General features: G+C 44.0%; 1 protein-coding gene across 1 annotated transcript in view; it reads left to right on the forward strand.

Moving 5' to 3' along the window:
* Positions 1 to 9,803: 9,803 nt before the first annotated feature.
* Positions 9,804 to 18,506, forward strand: part of LOC117217513 (zwei Ig domain protein zig-8) — a 41,504-nt gene continuing 32,801 nt past the window's right edge. The window contains exon 1 of the mRNA XM_033465158.2: positions 9,804 to 11,956. Coding sequence (XP_033321049.1) covers positions 11,911 to 11,956 — 46 coding nt within the window. The 5' untranslated portion in view covers positions 9,804 to 11,910. The remainder of the gene's footprint in view (positions 11,957 to 18,506) is intronic.

An 18,506-nucleotide genomic window follows, 5' to 3' on the forward strand; every position in this document is an offset into this window, starting at 1 on the left:
CCGTGCTTTTTGCGTCCCGAGCTTCCGGGCGATCCGTTTTAAAGTACTCGGCGATGGATGAAAAAATCGCGCTTCCCTCTTCGGGAAGAGATCGCGGGGATTCCGGGCCCGCGGAACGTTCGGACGTTGATTATAAAATACGTACGATTTCGGGTGCTCGTGGAACGCGCTCGGCGCCGAGCACGAAATTAGTCTATCTTCCGGTTTAATCTCGGCTATCTAATTTTGCGAAGCCCTCGTTGCTTAACAATATCTGTCCTCGTAGTTCGCGGGGTTCTCCGGTCGGGGTTCGTATCAGTTAATTAATTCATTGCAGAAGTCCCGTCCCGTTGTAGCGGGCCGATGAGGTTAATTACCTGACGGAACAGAAGTTTAAGAGGCCTCCGGTGGCTCCGCGCGAGTATCATCCGAACGTCTTTACGAGTTTGTCATCGCCGTCCGCGTCTCCGGGGAGCATCCTCCCAGCTATTCGAATCAAGATGAACCCATCGACTCGGCGCTGTGAAATTTTCATAGCGTTCACCGTTTCGGTCAGCTCCGTCTGCCTTCGACGGAGACGAAATTTCCTCGAGAACTATAGTCTTCGCGGCGGTCCGATCGTCGAGAGCACGAGTGCTGTTCGGAGCACCGATTGGACAATTTGGGAAGAGGAGATACGATTATTCGAGCCTTGCGGTTCATTTTTTATAGTTACGAATTGTCAACAATTATAAAAACGAGCTGCAAGGCTCGATTGCGATTATGCTCGTTATGCTCGTCGATACGATTATTCGAGCCTTGCAGCTCGTTTTTATAGTTGTTGACAATTCGTAACTATAAGAATGAACCGCAAGGATCGAATGATCGTATCTCCTCTTCCTAAATTGTCCATTTTTTTGGACAATCGAGCGTCACTTAGAGAGACATTATTGTACCTTGCGCCGACTGCGGTTTCCTCTCAACCAGGAAAAATAAAATGTCGACGAAGCACAAATCTTGACTAGGCCGATGGTTGCAAATCGATCGATTCTTGGAATCGATAACGATCATTAGAAAATTGAAACTTAAAAAATCGATTTCAATAAACCGATCGAGATACTAATTGTGTCTTTATGCATGCTGCGTGACTTATTGCTTTATCGCGATTGCGATAACAATTAATTACTGCTTAACCCGATTTTGTAAATCGGAACTGGGATACAATGCTTTAATTCTTATGGCAGATTAGAGGTCAATATTAAGTGAAGAAGTTACGTTAAGAAGTTAATATTAAATGCATAAAACATTTATGACGCTACTTATTTATTTATTTAGGACTTGAAAAAAGGAAGAATTAACAATGATTTGTATGCGATACATTAATCATTCATTTATCGCTTTGACTGCCGAATCTATTTCAAAGAATTCTGTTCTTGACGCCAATATTACATTTTTCAAATAAAAAAGTAATAATAAGTAAAAAATACTAAATAAATCCTTTTCTTGTTAGTAATGAATTTAGGAAGAATAAACGTTGTAAATGGTCCGGTGACGTACGATCTATTCCACGACAGTTAATGGCATCCTGACGACTTTGAATCGAAGTTCGATACGTAACTAAAAGAAACGATTCGTTTCGAAATCGAATATCGAAGTATCGATGAAAAGAAAAAGAATCGCGGATCTTGACCTTTCTTTTTCGCGTACGAATAACCACGGACGTAAAATAGTTCCGCGACAAAGCAAGTACACTCGGCCAAACTTCAGCAGCATTCAGCGCCTATAATTCGGTGAAAGGTGTAAGTGCTCGGGAACTGGAACACGCGAATATAGCTGTTGACCTCTCCCTTTCCGGTCCCCGCGTCTCATCTTTAGCTTCGAACTGTGTTAACGCAGAGTCTCCCGTTTTACGATCCAACACGTTGCTAAAAACACTCGAAATCAGCACCGCTTGTTCGATTCCTCTCGATCCGGTAACTTATCGCAGCCGCGACGTCGGGCGAACTTTTAATTACAAAAATGTCCAGGGATTAAACGCGCGAGTTATGGAAATGGAATATCGTCGATTGAACTCCGTACAGTTCTTTCGTCTCGAAAGCCTCCGGAACATTCAACTGCGGGAGAAACGCGTACGCACGCACTCGGCGATGGCGCGTTTTTCTTCCGATAGAGAATTGCGCGCGTTCGATCTGTTCGAGCGTGAGAGAACGCGGAAAAGAGAAATAGAGAGAGAGAGAGAGAGAGAGAGAGGAAGAGAGGAAGAGAGAGAGAGAGAGAGAGAGAGAGAGGAAGAGAGGAAGAGAGAGAGAGAGAGAGAGGAAGAGAGGAAGAGAGAGAGAGAGAGAGAGGAAGAGAGGAAGAGAGAGAGAGAGAGGAAGAGAGGAAGAGAGAGAGAGAGGAAGAGAGGAAGAGAGGAAGAGAGAGAGAGAGAGGAAGAGAGGAAGAGAGAGAGAGAGAGAGAGGAAGAGAGGAAGAGAGAGAAAGCGTTGTATCGACGAAATTGCATCGCTAGTTTTGGAAGTGACGTAAGTGCTTCCGTTCACAAATGGACGCGACCGCGTAATAGCAAAGCTGACAAACGCTCGACGCTCTCCGCCAAAGCCGTCAGGTATTCAAATTTCATCGAGATCGACGCGTTCGTTCGGCTAATCGTATTCGATTGCTATAGAACAATCGCGCCGGTAGTCTAAGCGAGTCACCCTGGAAATGGATTCTTGTTTCCGACCATGAATGGGTGGGAAAGAATCGGTGATTAGATATTTATTTAGTATTACAATAAATTCTCCCCAATTGACGCTCAGCTTGTTCTAAAAAATGAACCATTTAGGAAGAGGAAATACGATTATTATAGTTACCGATTGTCAACAACTATAAAAACGAGCCGCAGGGCTCGAATAATCGCACCTCCTCTCCCCAAATTGTCCATTTTTGTTTCCGAGCCGAGCGTCAATTAGGCAGAATTTACTGTATTTCGTAATCCAGAGCACAGAGGAGACAAGATTTATTGTAGAAAGTACCTCTTGAAATTGTCTCTTGAACTTTGTAGACGTCTTCGTCTCTAAAATCTCGATGGACAAAAGATTTGTCGTTTCCATTTAATTGTTGATCTCGAAGATCATTTCAAGGTCATGTAATGTACATAACTAAACATATTTTTACATCAGCTACACGATGCAGTAAAAAAGAATTATACAATTGTACGCAAAAAAACATCGGTGACCTTGGAAACTTCGAAAAAATAACCTTGGAAAACATTTATTGTTGCAAAATACGATGGTTTTTCCAAAGCATTGAAATAGCTTCAAAAAATTTTCTTGTATCCCCGCAATTAGAGGAGATATTTAGATGGCCTTATTTAGGTGGACCACCCTGTATAAACGTAAATTAGTAGCAGCAGATAAACACAACAACACTTGTAATACCTTGATCCTCCCACTATATCTTCCTTTCTTTACTCGCTCTCTGTCACTCGATACTCCGTTTGGATCGCTGCTCTCACCCTCGTCCTCTATCCGGTAATGAAATTCTCGCAACGCATACCACGCTCAGTTCATGCAAACACAAGTGCATACACACTCACAGATGTACTTCTCTCATATCCACGTTGTATGAAGGAGAGGGGTGAAACGACTTCATTCTTACTCCCGTAATTTTAAATGCTTATTTCTGATGTTTCCCGGTAAGTGGGCTCTCGGGAAACTTTCGTACTGTCGCACAGTGATAGAAAAGCCCGGAATCACGGCCAAAACTTTAAAAATCGATGTTGTCGGTGGGGAATTTTTATCTTGGGAATTTATACCTGAATGACAATTGCACTTCGAACTTCGAGTTTCTTGGACAATCATTACTCGCGAGCGCGAGCGACAGTGCGAAGTGCACATTGTGAAGCCTGTATTTTTTATGGAAGTATTTTCTTTGGAATTGTGTAGAATGGACATTGTTTCTGGGTGACTACAACATTTTTTAGCGCTAACGTGTCAAGAACTGTTAACTATTACATTAATAAATGGATAAATTGTAGATTCTAATTATAAGAGCAAATGTAATGCATTTATTGTAAAATTATAGTCGTAAATTTTTAGTCTTAAGAGGTCCTGCTTTCAAACTTACCGGAGCCATACTTTATATTTTTATGTAACTATACAGTAATGTCTCCCTAATTGACGCTTAGTTTCGCGGTTCGTTTTTATAGTTACGAATTATCAACAACTATAAAAACGAGCTGCAAGGCTCGAATAATCGTATCCCCTCTTCCCAAATTGTCCATTTTTGTGGACAATCTGAGCGCGAGTTAGGGAGACATTACTGTACTTGGGAAATTGACTGCATCGAAGTGCCTATTTTTCGATTATAGTCATTTTTATGAGGCAACTTATGGTATATTGTCTCACGAGAGTATTTAAAACGGAATAACTAAAAAGAATTTTTTTTTAAAAATCGTGCCAAATTACTTAAATTGTTTTGAGATATTTGGAGGACCACTTTATTAGACAATGTCGAGAATTATTTTGAGAAAAAATTGAAATTTGTTAGATTGCACCATTCACGCCACTTTCGCGATCATACTTGCAATACCAATATCGAAAAAGTCCTTTTCTTTCCCGATCATCGAAATCAAACGGCTAGAACACCTTAATACGTTTCTTTAGCCAGCAACATCTCGATAGTTTCTTGAAACCGAAGCCTCCAGAATTTAATATTAATGTAATCGATTTAATAAGTGAATAAACGCCCATTTTTACAATAACAGAATTTTTACAAAAACGTAACATATTTAGACTGACAGAAAATCAGCGAATCAGCAACTCAGGCAAGCATCTTATAAAAGCTAGTTTCGAATTTTGTGACATTGGTTGAAAATACAGTAGCCCGCAAAATTTTCAAAATGGACCTCCATTTTGCAGATATTTTGATTTAAAGTTTGTACGCAACCATATGGATGTGTGAACATTCATTTGGAATCTTTAAATGAAAATATCTCAAAAACGAAGGCGCATTTTGAAAAATCCTATGAGAATCTGTTAATATCAAGTATGTACTGTAACTTTAATCCACTCAGGTTTCAAAAGCGATTACCACGATCGTAAGTTCCCCTTGTTAGTAACATTTTAAATGGTGAAACTACTGAAACTCTATACAGTGGCCCGCAAAAGGGTTCGTACACTTTTTAAAACGCAATAACATTTTTAAAACTGGACCAAATGACTTGACATTTTTTAGACATAATAGATAGATAGAGCTACTAGACAATGACTAAAATGCTTCTTTTCAATTTTTGCTATTACTTCGAGTAACCAAAAAAAAAAAAATAAAGAAACCTATAACGAAAATTTAGAAATGCCTTTCGTAGATCTCGGTAACTTATATGCGTGCTGAGAATTTGATCGAAATTCATTGTCCTTGTCCGGTTATTGTCATTGTCCCTCTACCATCTACAAAACATTCAAGTCATTTTTTTTAAAAGTTATCGCGTGTTAAAAAGTGCACGAGCACTTTAGTGGTTCACTGTGTGCCTAATTTATCGTTGTTACCATTGACCAGTTGAAATGTCCTGTAAAAAAAGGGTTCCATTCGTAACGGATAAAGGCTGCGTTGCCGTTCTCTTTTAACCCTAGAAAGATAACCATATGACAACGTACGTAAAAGATAACCATACGCTTCAGAGGCGCATGCTTTTCTAAGGCGTCAATTTTATACTAACAATGGATATTTATTTAAGTTAATCTAGTCATTTTAAAGGTTTGGCATTATTGTAAAAATAAAATGCATTTATATTATATTTTTTTATATTTTAAGTAATTTTAAACTTAAATCACTAGACCTATATGAAAAATTAACAAAAATCAACAGTCTTCGCAGGCGCCTCTGCGACGTAAGTTATCTTTTTCGGGTTAAAAGGATCGACGGACTGGTCGAGGAACCGCTGATCTTTCGTTTCGCGGCGATGCATAGATTGCGTAGAAAAATTGATGCCGCAGTTTTACATGAGATGCAAAATTATACCCATAGGTTTCCCCGGCCGGGGTCTGCTCCGGTCTGCTCCGCTGGCTGCGGTAAGTACATCTGTGCGCCTCTCCGTACTACGACGACGGCAACGGATACAAATGATTCTCTGCTGCCTCGGTATCACGGTTATCACGCATCTCGATCCACCGTCTACGAATCGGTATACGATGCGAGCCGGCGAGACGCCTGCCACCGTAGAGGCGCCGCACGGCAGAAACAAAACGCGCCCGTACATAATACCGCTGCTTCCTACCAATCCCGTGCTCGGAGAATGCATCTCGAATGCGATAGAATTTGGCTGGTCGTTGGATCCGAGGACGAAATTCGCGAACTTGAACGCCTACGAACTCAGTCGCGGTTCTCCCGAATCGAATTCGACGATACTTCGGCATAGTATCGGCCGATCGGTGGACGGACGACCTTGGGAAAGAACCCTCGGAGCTTGAAATCGCTGGCGGAACAGAACGATTTCAGCCTCTCGGGGATTGCAATTGGGCCGGCTGATCGATAGAATATTAATCGGCCGCGTCGACGACAGAGAGATCACGCAGAGTCGATTCAGTCTCTCGTTACGATTCTTGTTTACAGTGTCGAACCGCGTAATATTTTAGTTGTCACGGCGCACGCATTTGTCGCTGGTCGCACTACGATAACAAAAATAAATCAAGCCGCCGTCCGCTCGCATCGAATTTGCGAAAACGCCATTGTCCGTCCTATTTCCGATCGAGTTCGTTCTACCCTGCATCAAGCCGTCCGGGATACGAATACCGATGGGATCGAGCATTTACTAATTGTAAGTAAAATCGATGCCGCGCAAATAGACCGCGGATTTCTGTGCAAAATAAAACGCGATGTACAGGGTGGTCAGTAAACTGGTGGTCGATAAAACTGGCGGTACAGTCGAGAACCGGTGGTACGTTTCCTTCCGCCGCGTTGTAAAAATCTCGACAAATCGAAATGTAACTTCCTTCAACTCGAATTATTTTCCTCGAGTACAAATGCATTCTTTTATCTCTGCATCTCGAATTTATAATTCCCAGAAATTTGATCATTGTTAATTCATCCTTCTTGAATTCTTAATTTTATTCGAATTCTTTTCTTTTATATTCTTAGAGAAACTCCAAAATAAATTGTAATATCCTAATATTCCAAAAAATAAATTGTAATATCCCAATATTCCAAAAAATAAATTGTAATATTCCAATATTCCAAAAAGTAAATTGTAATATTCCAATATTCCAAAAAATAAATTGCAATATTCCAATATTCCAAAAAGTAAATTGTAACATTCCACTATTCCAAAAAATAAATTGTAACATTCCAATATTCCAAAAAATAAATTGTAACATTCCAATATTCCAAAAAATAAATTGTAATATCCCAATATTCCAAAAAATAAATTGTAATATCCCAATATTCCAAAAAATAAATTGTAATATTCCAATATTTTTATGATTTGTTGAATAAGATCATTTTATATAATTAACTTAAGATATAAATGCTATCATAACAACCGGAAGAGGAGACATTCTGCATGCAAAAATAAATCGAAGAAAAGGAATAATATTTTTTCATTGAAGACTGCGTTTTCGTGAACACCGACTTGAAAGATTGAATAGTATTATTTAAACCTTTATACCGAAATTCTCCCCAATTGTCCCTCAGCTTGTACACAAAAATGGACAATTTGAGGAGAGGAGATACGATTATTCGAGTCTTGTGCTTCATTTTTACAGTTGTTGACAATCGGTAACTGTAACAACGAGGCTTGAAAAATCGTATCTCCTCCTCCCAAATTGTCTATTTTTGTTTACAAGCTGAAGGACAATTGGGGAGAATTTATTGTACTCTGAGGTTACTGTATCGTTTCCTGATTACAGTAAATTCGCCCTAATCGACGCTCAGATTGTGCACGAAAATGGACAATTTGAGAAGAGAAGATAAGATTATCCGAGCCTTGCGTCTGATTTTTATAGTTACCGACTGTCGACAATCATAAAAACAAGCCGTAAGGCTCGAATAATCGTACCTCCTCTTTTCAAATCGTCCATTTCTATGCACAATCTGAGCGTCAATTAGAGAGAATTTACTGTAGATCACTGCTGTCTAATAGTATGGTCGTCGTATCATCAGTATCTAATTGCTAACACGGAACATGTGCATCGCTACTTTTTCCGGCCGATTGCAAGACTGTTTCGACGCCGAATGTTTTTTGACGATCACGACTCTTATCCCGAGTCGCGTAGATCTTACATCTCGCGAGCAAAGACGATTGCATCACGATTTGCTATTTGTCCACAGCGTATTGAACGATGATGCAAACAGTTCTGAAATCTGTGCCCTCTTTCAAGCACTCGAGTCGCGATCGACTAGTAGAAAAATATCTATTCTTCTGCAGGAACTCCATCGAACGCTATACGATCAGCACAATTGCATAAATAGGATCATCATGAATGAGAATCGTTACAGCAGCAGAGCCGAGCATCTTCGATGTCTTCAGCTATTTCCGGAAGAACATAAGATACTTAAGTTGCGAGTTATAATACGTACATTATGTATCATTATGTAAAAAGGGTTAACCCCGTTAATAATAATTAGACCGCGGATCCTTCTGTAAAATAAACGTTTTCTAACTCAACTGTAAAAAATGGGAATGGAATAAAAAAGCAGTTCTTCGTTTAATAATCTTAATCAACTGAAGCGAGAAGATACCAATGTTCTTAGATTTTTCTGTTGTTTTTTTCATTTTTGTGTTCTCTCTAGATACTTTTATCAGAAATGCATCAAATCCGCAGTCTAATAATAATAACAAATGAAAACCTAATTTTTCTCGAGAACGAAGCCTTAAATGAAAGAATATTAATCCACATTTTTGTCTCATTTCTGTATGTAAATTCGCCCCCCTCCCGGTAATATCACTAATTATCGTACATTACTCGAAAGCTTAAAAACGCCAGGTTACTTCTACAGTTATCTTTGTCGTCCCGGATCGCGTAACTCCCGGATCTAGGTACAACGAGATTTTGCCTCCGTGTGCATTTCTGAAATTTAAATTGCATCGGTCGAGATGGAGACAGTGAACCGTATCGCGTACGTTCGTTCCAGGCATTTCTGACGGGCATCGATCCGTCGACGGTGGCCAAAAAGTGAATAAACAAGCAGCGCAGAATCGGCCGTCGTGTTTTTCAATTGGATCTCTGTTACAATTAGTCTCGCGGTTAGGTGCATATTGAATTGATAGCGTCGCCAGGTACAGATCGTCATCTCGGTGGTCGTTAGCGTGGCAATCCGGGGAGGTGGATGCACCTCGCGAGTGCGTCCCGGCTGCAACGGACCGGCGGACTCGAAGAAAACGGGGAAGAAGCCGAAACAGAATAGGCGAGCGAGGCGGAAGGAGAATAAGGAGAAGGTGAAACGCAAGGTTGAATGCACAACGGTGGAAGTCGAGCAGGGAGAGGATGAAGGAACGCGGAAAAAGAGAAGATGCCAAGAGAGAAAGAGAAAGAGGAAGAGATAGAGAGAGAGAGAAAGAGAGAGTGAGAGAGAAAGAAAGAGAGCGAGAGGGAAAGAGAGAGAGAGAAAGGAGGGTGATTTGGAAGAAGAAGGAGCCGGAGAAGGAGGAAAAGAAGACGAAGCGGGGGTGGGTGGACCGGCTGATATACATATAAGCAAGGTATAGACACGTGGGAGAGGCGCAGGCGCGCCGCGACCAACACCGCGAGAAAAAGGAGACACGGACACGGCCGAGGGTTGTATAGCACACTATAGCGGTCTCTGGGAGCGGAGTTCGGAGAGGCTGCACGGGGCGGCTGCGTGCTCGAAACCCGAGCGGCGCGAGCGCAATGTAGTCCCTCGGCTATCCTTGACGCGGGAGCATCGTCGTTTCGAAAGAGCCGCGACCTTTCGCCGTCGCGCGCGTTCCCTCGAAACGTCCGACGTCCGACGTCCGACGCGCTCCGCAACATCCTTCGGTCCCCTCCGGAACCGCTGCAATTCATCGGTCGGCCCGCGTAAACGCGTAAGCGCGTGTCCGCCCACGCATCGTCCTCTCGTTCCGCTGCTCTGCTACCACTATTCGTGCGACGTCCTCTTTCCGAAGGGACAGAGAGAAAGAGAGAGAGGGAGAGAGAGAGAAAGAGTGATCGAGCGAGGAGGAGAGAAAGAGATAGAGAGAGAGAGAGAGACTAGCCTCGTCGCATAGTAGTGCAAAACGTGTCGCGAACGATGTGTTGCAGTGACGTAACCGGTGAATCGCGCGATCTCGTTGAACAGCGATCGATGGGACGCAACCCTGCTCAGGAGGACAAGCTGGCTTAGGCGTCTTCGATCGGCCCGTGAGCCCAATCGACACGAGTCCGCGGCCAACCACCGCCGCTTATCTCGGACAGCGTAATCGCGGTTGCACTCGGTCAGCGCGACGCTTGCTGCCCGCCGCAAGAATCGCGATCGATCTCCAGGACACGCCGGAAATCGTGAGCCGTTGTTGGGATTTGCCCCGAGCAGATGATGCTCGATAGATAGCGGGCCTGCGAGGACGTTTCCAGAAGATGTTCTAGCCGAGTTCCCTGCCCCACGGTGATCTCACCCGGAAAGGTAGCACAAGCCGTTTCTCGGATTCGTCGCCCGTTCAGGATTTTCACCTGGACCCCGGAGCCTGCGAATTGGGTTTCCGGAAGATCGAGAGGTGCACCCTGTCCGTCGACGCGACGCTTCGAAACTGGGTGACCGATCGAACTTGGCACCGCAAAGCCGAACTTCCGCCGAATACCCGAACCCGTCTTCCCGATACGATCGACTGTGTAACTCGTTCCTCGAAGACGGAGCTGTTCCCCCCGCGATCGGCGACCAATCTGGAAACGATGTTAGCGAGCCTGCTGTTGTGCGAAGGGAACGTTAGATTTTACGACGGATTCGGTGCAGACGGTGTCGTCGACGGTCGCTTGTCGGTGAAACCAGTGCCGGAACGACGCTAGAGAGTGTCCGAGTGCGTCGCCGGAGGAAACGCGCGGGTTTCATGGGATGTTGCAGGCGAGCTGTTGTGCTGTCGCTGGATCGTCGCGGTCCTGGATTCGCTTTCGAAGTCCGCGTGCTTCCGTGAGACAACGAAGCTTCTCGTAGATCGTTTGGATCGCGATCGCTGGCAATCGGGCGCGGAGAACTCGAAGGAACGGAGAACCCAGGGGATCCCGAAGAGTGGCCAGGCTGGATCGGCGGGTCGATAGGTTGCCGCATTATGCGTTCCGAAGACGATTAGCGCGGCTAGGGCAGAAGGAGCGAACCGAGCGAAGGGTAGCGCGGCGGGGATCCGGAAGAATGCAGCGGCCGGGGATGCACGGGCTTAGCGAGAAAATGCGCGGAAGAATGATCGATGAAACGTCTGGAGCGTCGGGGAAATTACTTTAACGAGTCCCGCCTAATGCATCGCGAACGACTTTGCGGTCGTCAGTGCGACCAGAGGCATAAAAGCGTCCACTGCCACCTCTCCTCTGTCACCCGCTGTCTCTGCTCACCTCTCTCTCCGCCGTTGACGCTCGGACCTACACGAACTAACACCACGTACCATTGCCAACGAAACACTACTGCCGTTAATTGCGTTCATTAGCGTAGCCCGGGTTAGGTCTACCGACGTAGCCGCTTTCTTTCGAGGGAAAGCCGTGAATAATCCTATCGAGTTCGCGCGACACGGTGCGACTGTTGTTGTTGTTGTTGGGTTTTTAATGAAACTAGTGGAAACAGTGTTCTGTCGTGTTGCGAAACAAGCCAAGAGGAACTCTCCGTCGTGACGAGATTCGCCACTCAACGGATCCTGGGAGATGCCACGTTGCTGCGACGCAACGAGACGCTAACGAATCCCCGACAGGACTGGATGCCCGACTCGACGAAACGCCGTGAGATGCGTGCGAGATAGTATATCAATATGTGAAAGAGCCTCGCCGAGGAAAAGCGATGTCTCCTACTCTTCCCGTACTCGTCTGTTTTATCATTTCTTTTGGTAAGTCGAGAGAGAGAGTTCCCGATCACGCTAACGCAGTCCCGCCGTGGTTCTCGAGTCAGTTAGATTTCAAATGTTCTTCAGGATCGGGAAACAGCATCTGGTTACGCTTCTGTAAAATGTACACCTCGAATATGTGAGACTATAAGTCCAAAATTGCCGGTCTAGATGAGTTAGGTTGAACGGACTCGAAGAACGCAGCGGGACTAAAGGCGAATTTAGACTTTGCACCGCGGATGAATCATTCATGGATGCAAATACAATTCATCAAAAAGAAAGCTCGACTCTGTTTCGTTCACTGCTCGCTTTGGGTGTTCACTTTGGATGGAAAACGAATGTAACATAATGTTTATACTTATCATTGCGGATAAATCATCCGGAACGCGCGTCAAAAAGGGCAATGTCTAAATTCGCCTCGAGTAACGTTTAGGAATTAATTTGAAGAAAGCGATCGAACCCAGCGAGTCGATGTTTTCTGTATCCGTGTCTGCACGTTCGAAGCAACGGCTCAAATTTTTACAAGACATTCGGTTATAAATTGTGGGAGTTGTTGAACAAAAAATAGAAATAAAAGCCGTCCAATCGGACGCATCGATTCGAACATTATGTACAGTCTTCTTGAACCGTAGTTTGACCGGCAACGGATAACAAGGAAACCGAGAAAGCGAGAAGAATTGAATAGCTCGAACAATCGCGGCCAAGAAAGGGTTGGAGCTCCGTACGTTCGACCGAAGCCCTCGATATCTCGCGGCGGAACACCTTCGGCGCTTTCAATTTCCGTCGACCGAGTGTCTTAGGTTTTTAATTGCACGGCAGCTAATTGTCAAGCTGTCCGGGGGGGGGGAGGGGGGAGGGAGGCAAACGGATAAGTAATTCTTTCGAGAGGACGGAGATTCTTTTCCTTTGAATTGCAAATCGGGCGTTTAGCTCGCGCCCGTGCCGGTGCTTGTATTATTCATGACATTCCGCTCAATTGTATAATAGCAACACTTTGACGCAACATTTTGTCCCGCTGGCACACGCGGCAGGGCGAAGCCCGCATACCTTTCGGCTCGATTTGATCCAACGAACTCCCCGGGCCCGGCGAAAAGGGAGCCGAAAACTGCTCCGGGAGACTCGCACCCTCGGGCCAACAAAGCCGTTGTGTCGCCGTTTCTATACGAAGATTCGACGAGCTCGCAGCGACGGATCGCGAATGAAACTCGAGCATTCGACGGGGGTCGTCTTCTCGTTCGGATATTTCCTGCGCTTAATTCCGGTAGAAACGAAGCACTTATCCCGACAAGTACGGTGTTCTCGACCTGTCCGCTAACGTCGGAATGGCTTCCCTATAGTTGCTTGGCTCGCCGGTGAAAAGCGTGTTGGCCAGTCGCGAGCAGAAAAGAACACTCGTAGCTCTCTCATCTCCGAGCACTGTGTCCCGCGGACGATTCGGGAAGTAGGTGTACACTGTTTCAATATCGCTTCTCGCGTTTCTCACAATATGCTTTTATACGATTGTCTGTGGAGGATCCAGCGAAGGGGGTGTCGGGGAGAGAATGGGAGAGAGAAACACAGAGAGCGGCGACGCTGATGCCGACGCCGAGGCCAAAGCCCGAGCGCGACGATTTAACGCACAAATAACTTGCCGGCCGTCTTTAGCCGCGTTCCCTTTTCTTCGCGCACCTGCCGCTGTCGAGATTCCCTCTGGAGAGAGCTCGCCCCGTGAAAAGTTAGAATAGTTTTTCTCGAGGAGCTATGATTGTTGCGAACGTAAAAGGAAAGCATGCCCTGGGAACCCGATTTTACAGAATTGTCTCGCACCTTCTTTTCTCTACAACATTACTCGACGCTCGCCTCGATCTCTCTTTCACTCCCTCTCTCTCTCTCCCTCTCTCTCTCTCTCTCTCTCTCTCTCTCTCCGATCTTTTTCACTCCGTGTACACTCTCCCGCCTCGTCCTCTCGAATTCTTTCTCGCGATAAATCCTTTGCGTCTCGCATTTAAACAATCCCCCATTGTGCCCGATCAGTCGGGAATAAAAATGCATTTTTGCCTGCTGTTTGACTGAATTCTCCGAGCACACCGGACGCGTCGCGCCACTGTTAATTTATCAACGTACAATATCGCAATTAGTAAACGTAACAGCATCGCTACATAATATTTCAGCGTTAGCAGCGAATACCGTGCAAACATCTCCCGAAATATTACCTGTTTTTTTTTCTCGACACCGCGCGCCCGAATATATTTTTTCGTTTTATTCGAAACGGCGCGGACGATTAAATAATGTATAATAAATTGTAGTATACCGCTCGAAAGGAGAAAAAACCGTGGAATCGCAGTTTGTGCAGTGGGTCGATAAACAATGCGGGATTGTTCTCGGTAATTTGTTTCTATCTGGAATGAAAACAGAGTTATAGCCGGGTTAATAGATTCGCCGTGTACACGCGTTTCGTTGGAGATTTACGAATAAACCTCAGCGTTTCGAAATAATAGGTGATCGACGGAGAATTTCGGTTCCCGCGGCTGGCACACGGCGGTTCGCGGCGGCCGCGTGGGAAATACTTGGTCCGCGATTTCGAGTAAAAAAATTTGTAATTGCTGCCGGTGATTCGTGTCGGACGCCGGTGACGATTCAAAGTGCACGGCGGCGCGGCGACGCGTCTTGTTTAATCCTGCCGGATTACGAGGGTGAGGGGAGGTTTGGGTGGCGGAGTGGAAGGCGCGCGGGAGGGTTGAATATCAAACTGACGAATTCACTTTGATCGATCATCCATAGACCGAGTCGCAGGCACTGAATTGCCGATACAAGCCAGACTACGAGCCGTTTATACGCCGATCGGGATCGTTCACTGTGGCGTTCGCGTTTATGACGTTGTGCCGTGAAACGGCGCACCTAATTCAGGCACCACGACTCCATCGACGCCGACGCCCCTCGCCGACGCCAATTGAACGGTTCGCCACCTGTCTGGATCATTCCAAGATTCATCCGGACAAGGTGGCGCGTCTGCGAACATAAATGATTTCTGTTAGTAGCATAGGAGATTCGAGTAGATCAAATTCCCCCTAATTGACGCGCAAATTGTTCACAGAAATGGACAATTTGGGAAGAAGGGATATACGATTATTCGAGGTTTGCAGCTCGTTTTTATAGTCACCGATTGTCAACTCGAATAATCGTATCTCCTTTTCCCAAATTGTCCATTTTTGGGCACAATTAGGCGTTCCATTTTGAGCATCAATTAGGGAGAATTTACTGTATGTCAATCGTATTAAGGCCGGTTCAGACACGGCCAGTGATTTAGTGGATCGGTGAGTAACGTTGTAATTTATTGTGTATGGACACTAGTGTTTAGTTGAGCAGATTATTAAAACAATTTAGTCGAGCAGATCCATTACGATGGTACAACTGTACTAATCCCGACACGTAATTACATACTAAACTATTCTGTAGGAAGTAACTACACAAGCATTTGTAACTATGCTAAATTACTGTCCGAACTAGACTTTAGTCCAAGTCTTTAGCACTGGCTCTTAGTCTAAGATTACTAACTCTTTGTCTTATATAACAATGGGTTTTCCAGTTGAAATCGCCAAATAGATAAAATAAATAAATTTCGCGCGACGTCATTCGCGAAAGTAGAAAGTTTCGAGAATTGACATTATATGTTTACGAAAACCGTGGGACTGACGGGTCATTAATATTTTTATCTACGATTACAGTAATTTCTCCCTAATTCGCGCTCAGATTGCGCACGAAAATGGACAATTTACAGAGAGGAGATACGATTATACGAGCCTTGCGTCTCGTTTTTGTAGTTGTTGAGAATCGGTAACTCTAAAAACGAGCCACGGAGCTCGAATAATCGCATCTCTTCTTCCGAAATTGTCAATTTTTGTGAGAAAAATGCGCTTTTTTGAGCGCGAATTAGGGAGAAATTACTGTATTCGGATTGCAACGTTACATCTATGAGTTATTTATTCGATATATGTGTTAGTTGCGGCAGAGGTTACAATAACACTGGTTAAAAATCAGAATAAATGTAAGCTAATATAAAATAGCTGCTTTCAGTGCTCCGTAAATCTAGCGTTAACAGTTCGCTGTATCACATCGAACCGGATTCTATAAATTTCGATTAGCATTCATCCAGACGAACCGTCGTCGAATTGACACACTGACAATCGGATTGTTCGCAACGAATATGGAGAAGCATTATTCTTTCGAGTCACAGCGGGTTGCATCTTGCAGAACGCTCGAAGATTTTCCGTTCTCCCTCAAGTCGATTTCGCAAAACTCTGCGAGGCAGCCAGCGGCAACCTTTTTCTGGAAGCCGCCACGGATCAATTCAACCGTTCGTTTGCTTTTCATTACTCGCCGGCAGGACTTGCACGCTGCCAGCAACCCCGATTTAGGCAATCCCTGCCTCTCCTCTGCCCCGGTTTTACGATCGTTTAGGAGCGAGGCATTCGGGTCTTTTACCTCGCGGCGAACAAATTGCGGGTAATCCGACACATAAGGCCGCGAAAATATGTTTCGTTCAACTTTCACGCGGTTCGCTCGACAATACCAACGATCGAAGGAGCGTTTAATTGACGCCGATCGAGCTCCGTGAGATATTTTCGAACCGGCGGAGCTTGTCTGGAAAGTACACCGGCACAGAAAATATAAAGCTATCCGAGGGAAACGAGGATATGTTGTTAGAGGGTATTATTGCTGCGCATAGTAATGCAAAAATATTTCCCGAGTCGCGACGTAAGGAGATCCGAGAGGCTTTCAAGAGAACACAGCTTCCCCCTTGCAAGAAGAAATTCGATTTATACACGTCCCGGCTGCCGGTAAAACGAGCCACGCAATATGAATGTAAACTGCATGCGAGGCAAGTGTTTTTCGAATACAAGATAAAGCATATCTTTCCAGGGACGAGAGGAGAGCACCGACGTAACGTCAATTACACCGAGTCAATCTTTTTCATTTCGTTTAGCTTACTCCGCATAAACGGGCCAGAGGCTGTTTTATTATTTTTACAAAACTTCGACACAATAATAATAATAATAATAATAGTAATAGTAATAACAGTAGAATAATAATAAAGATGAGAACACCGTGATTACGATATAAATAACAAAAAGGAACTAAAAATCCAGGCTTCTGATAACATTGTAGAGTCGATACCTAAATTTATTGACTCTTTAAGAACATGTAATTTCACGTAAAGAACATCAAATGAATTCTGTGAATACAATTATTTAAAATTGTAATACATAGTATGATATTTCGAGAATTTATGGCTTCTTTTTTACATCATTTTTATCAGATTTTATAAGAAGAACCATTGCATATGATAGGATAAATACGGTATAACTATGTACGCTAGTGAGATTGTTAGCGAACTTGTTAAAATCATCAATGAGGATGTCAATGACGTTAAATTTATGTTAAATTTACTCCCTAATATTGTCGCAATCGTGATATCTCTTGGATAAAACAGATCCGGATTTAAACGGAATGAAACGCAACATCTTATGCTGGACGCTCTCTAATTATCGAATATGCTAATTGAGCTGACCAGATTGCTGACGCATGTTCTAGTGATTTATCTCATCATTCTATTCGCTATAAATATTATACAGGCTGTCCCATAATTATGTTAACACCCGAAATTCATAAGCTAATATCAAACAGCTGCTTTTAATTCTTCGTAAATCTAACGTTAATTCGTGGAACTCTTTCGCTAAGAATATAATACATATACAGGTTGTCCCAAAAATGTCTCGCAATCCGGAAATGGTGGATTTCTGAAGTCATTTGAAGTAACTTTTTCCTTAGCGAAAATGCAATCCGCGGCTTCGTTTGCGAGTTATTAGCGGAAAACAGGGACCAATGAGAGGCGAGCTCGGCTGGCGCGAGACGACCGAGCCAATCGACGGAACTGGGCTTCGCGCGCTCGTTGGCTGGGCCGTCTCGCGTCAGCCGTGCTCGCCTCTTATTGGTCAGTGTTTTTTGTTAATAACTCGTAAATAAAGCCGCGGATTGCATTTTTGCTATGGAAAAAGTTTCTTGAAATGACCTCAGGAATCACCCCTTTCTGGGTGTTAATATATATATATATATATAATATAACATAATAATATATAATATACTCTAAATTAACACATTATCATCCGGATAACTAAAAATAGCTATTTTCTTGACTGAAATGCCGGATCACTAAAAATAGTCATTTTCATGATTGCTCGTGAAATGCCAGAGAACTGAAAATAGTCAAAACTTAACAAAAGAAACTAAAGTTGAAACTTTAATTTCTTTCTCCAAAGTAAGAACTCCTATATTTTTAAGAACCCCCAAACGCGAAAGTTTTCGCATAAACAGCCCCGACCGTATCGTGTTAATGATACGATGATCGCAGGGAAGAGAAGCTGATAATATCACCCCCAGATCCCACGTGACAGATTTTCCAACCAGTGAAGTCTCTGCAACGAGTACTTTCTTTTCGATCTACCCGGCGAAAAAGTCTGTCTGACAAAATGAAACGGGGGGGAGGGGGGGAAACGAAGAATATTTAATCAGATTT

This window comes from Megalopta genalis, chromosome 9, assembly GCF_051020955.1.
Source record: "Megalopta genalis isolate 19385.01 chromosome 9, iyMegGena1_principal, whole genome shotgun sequence".
Classification (NCBI taxonomy): Eukaryota; Metazoa; Arthropoda; class Insecta; order Hymenoptera; family Halictidae; genus Megalopta; species Megalopta genalis.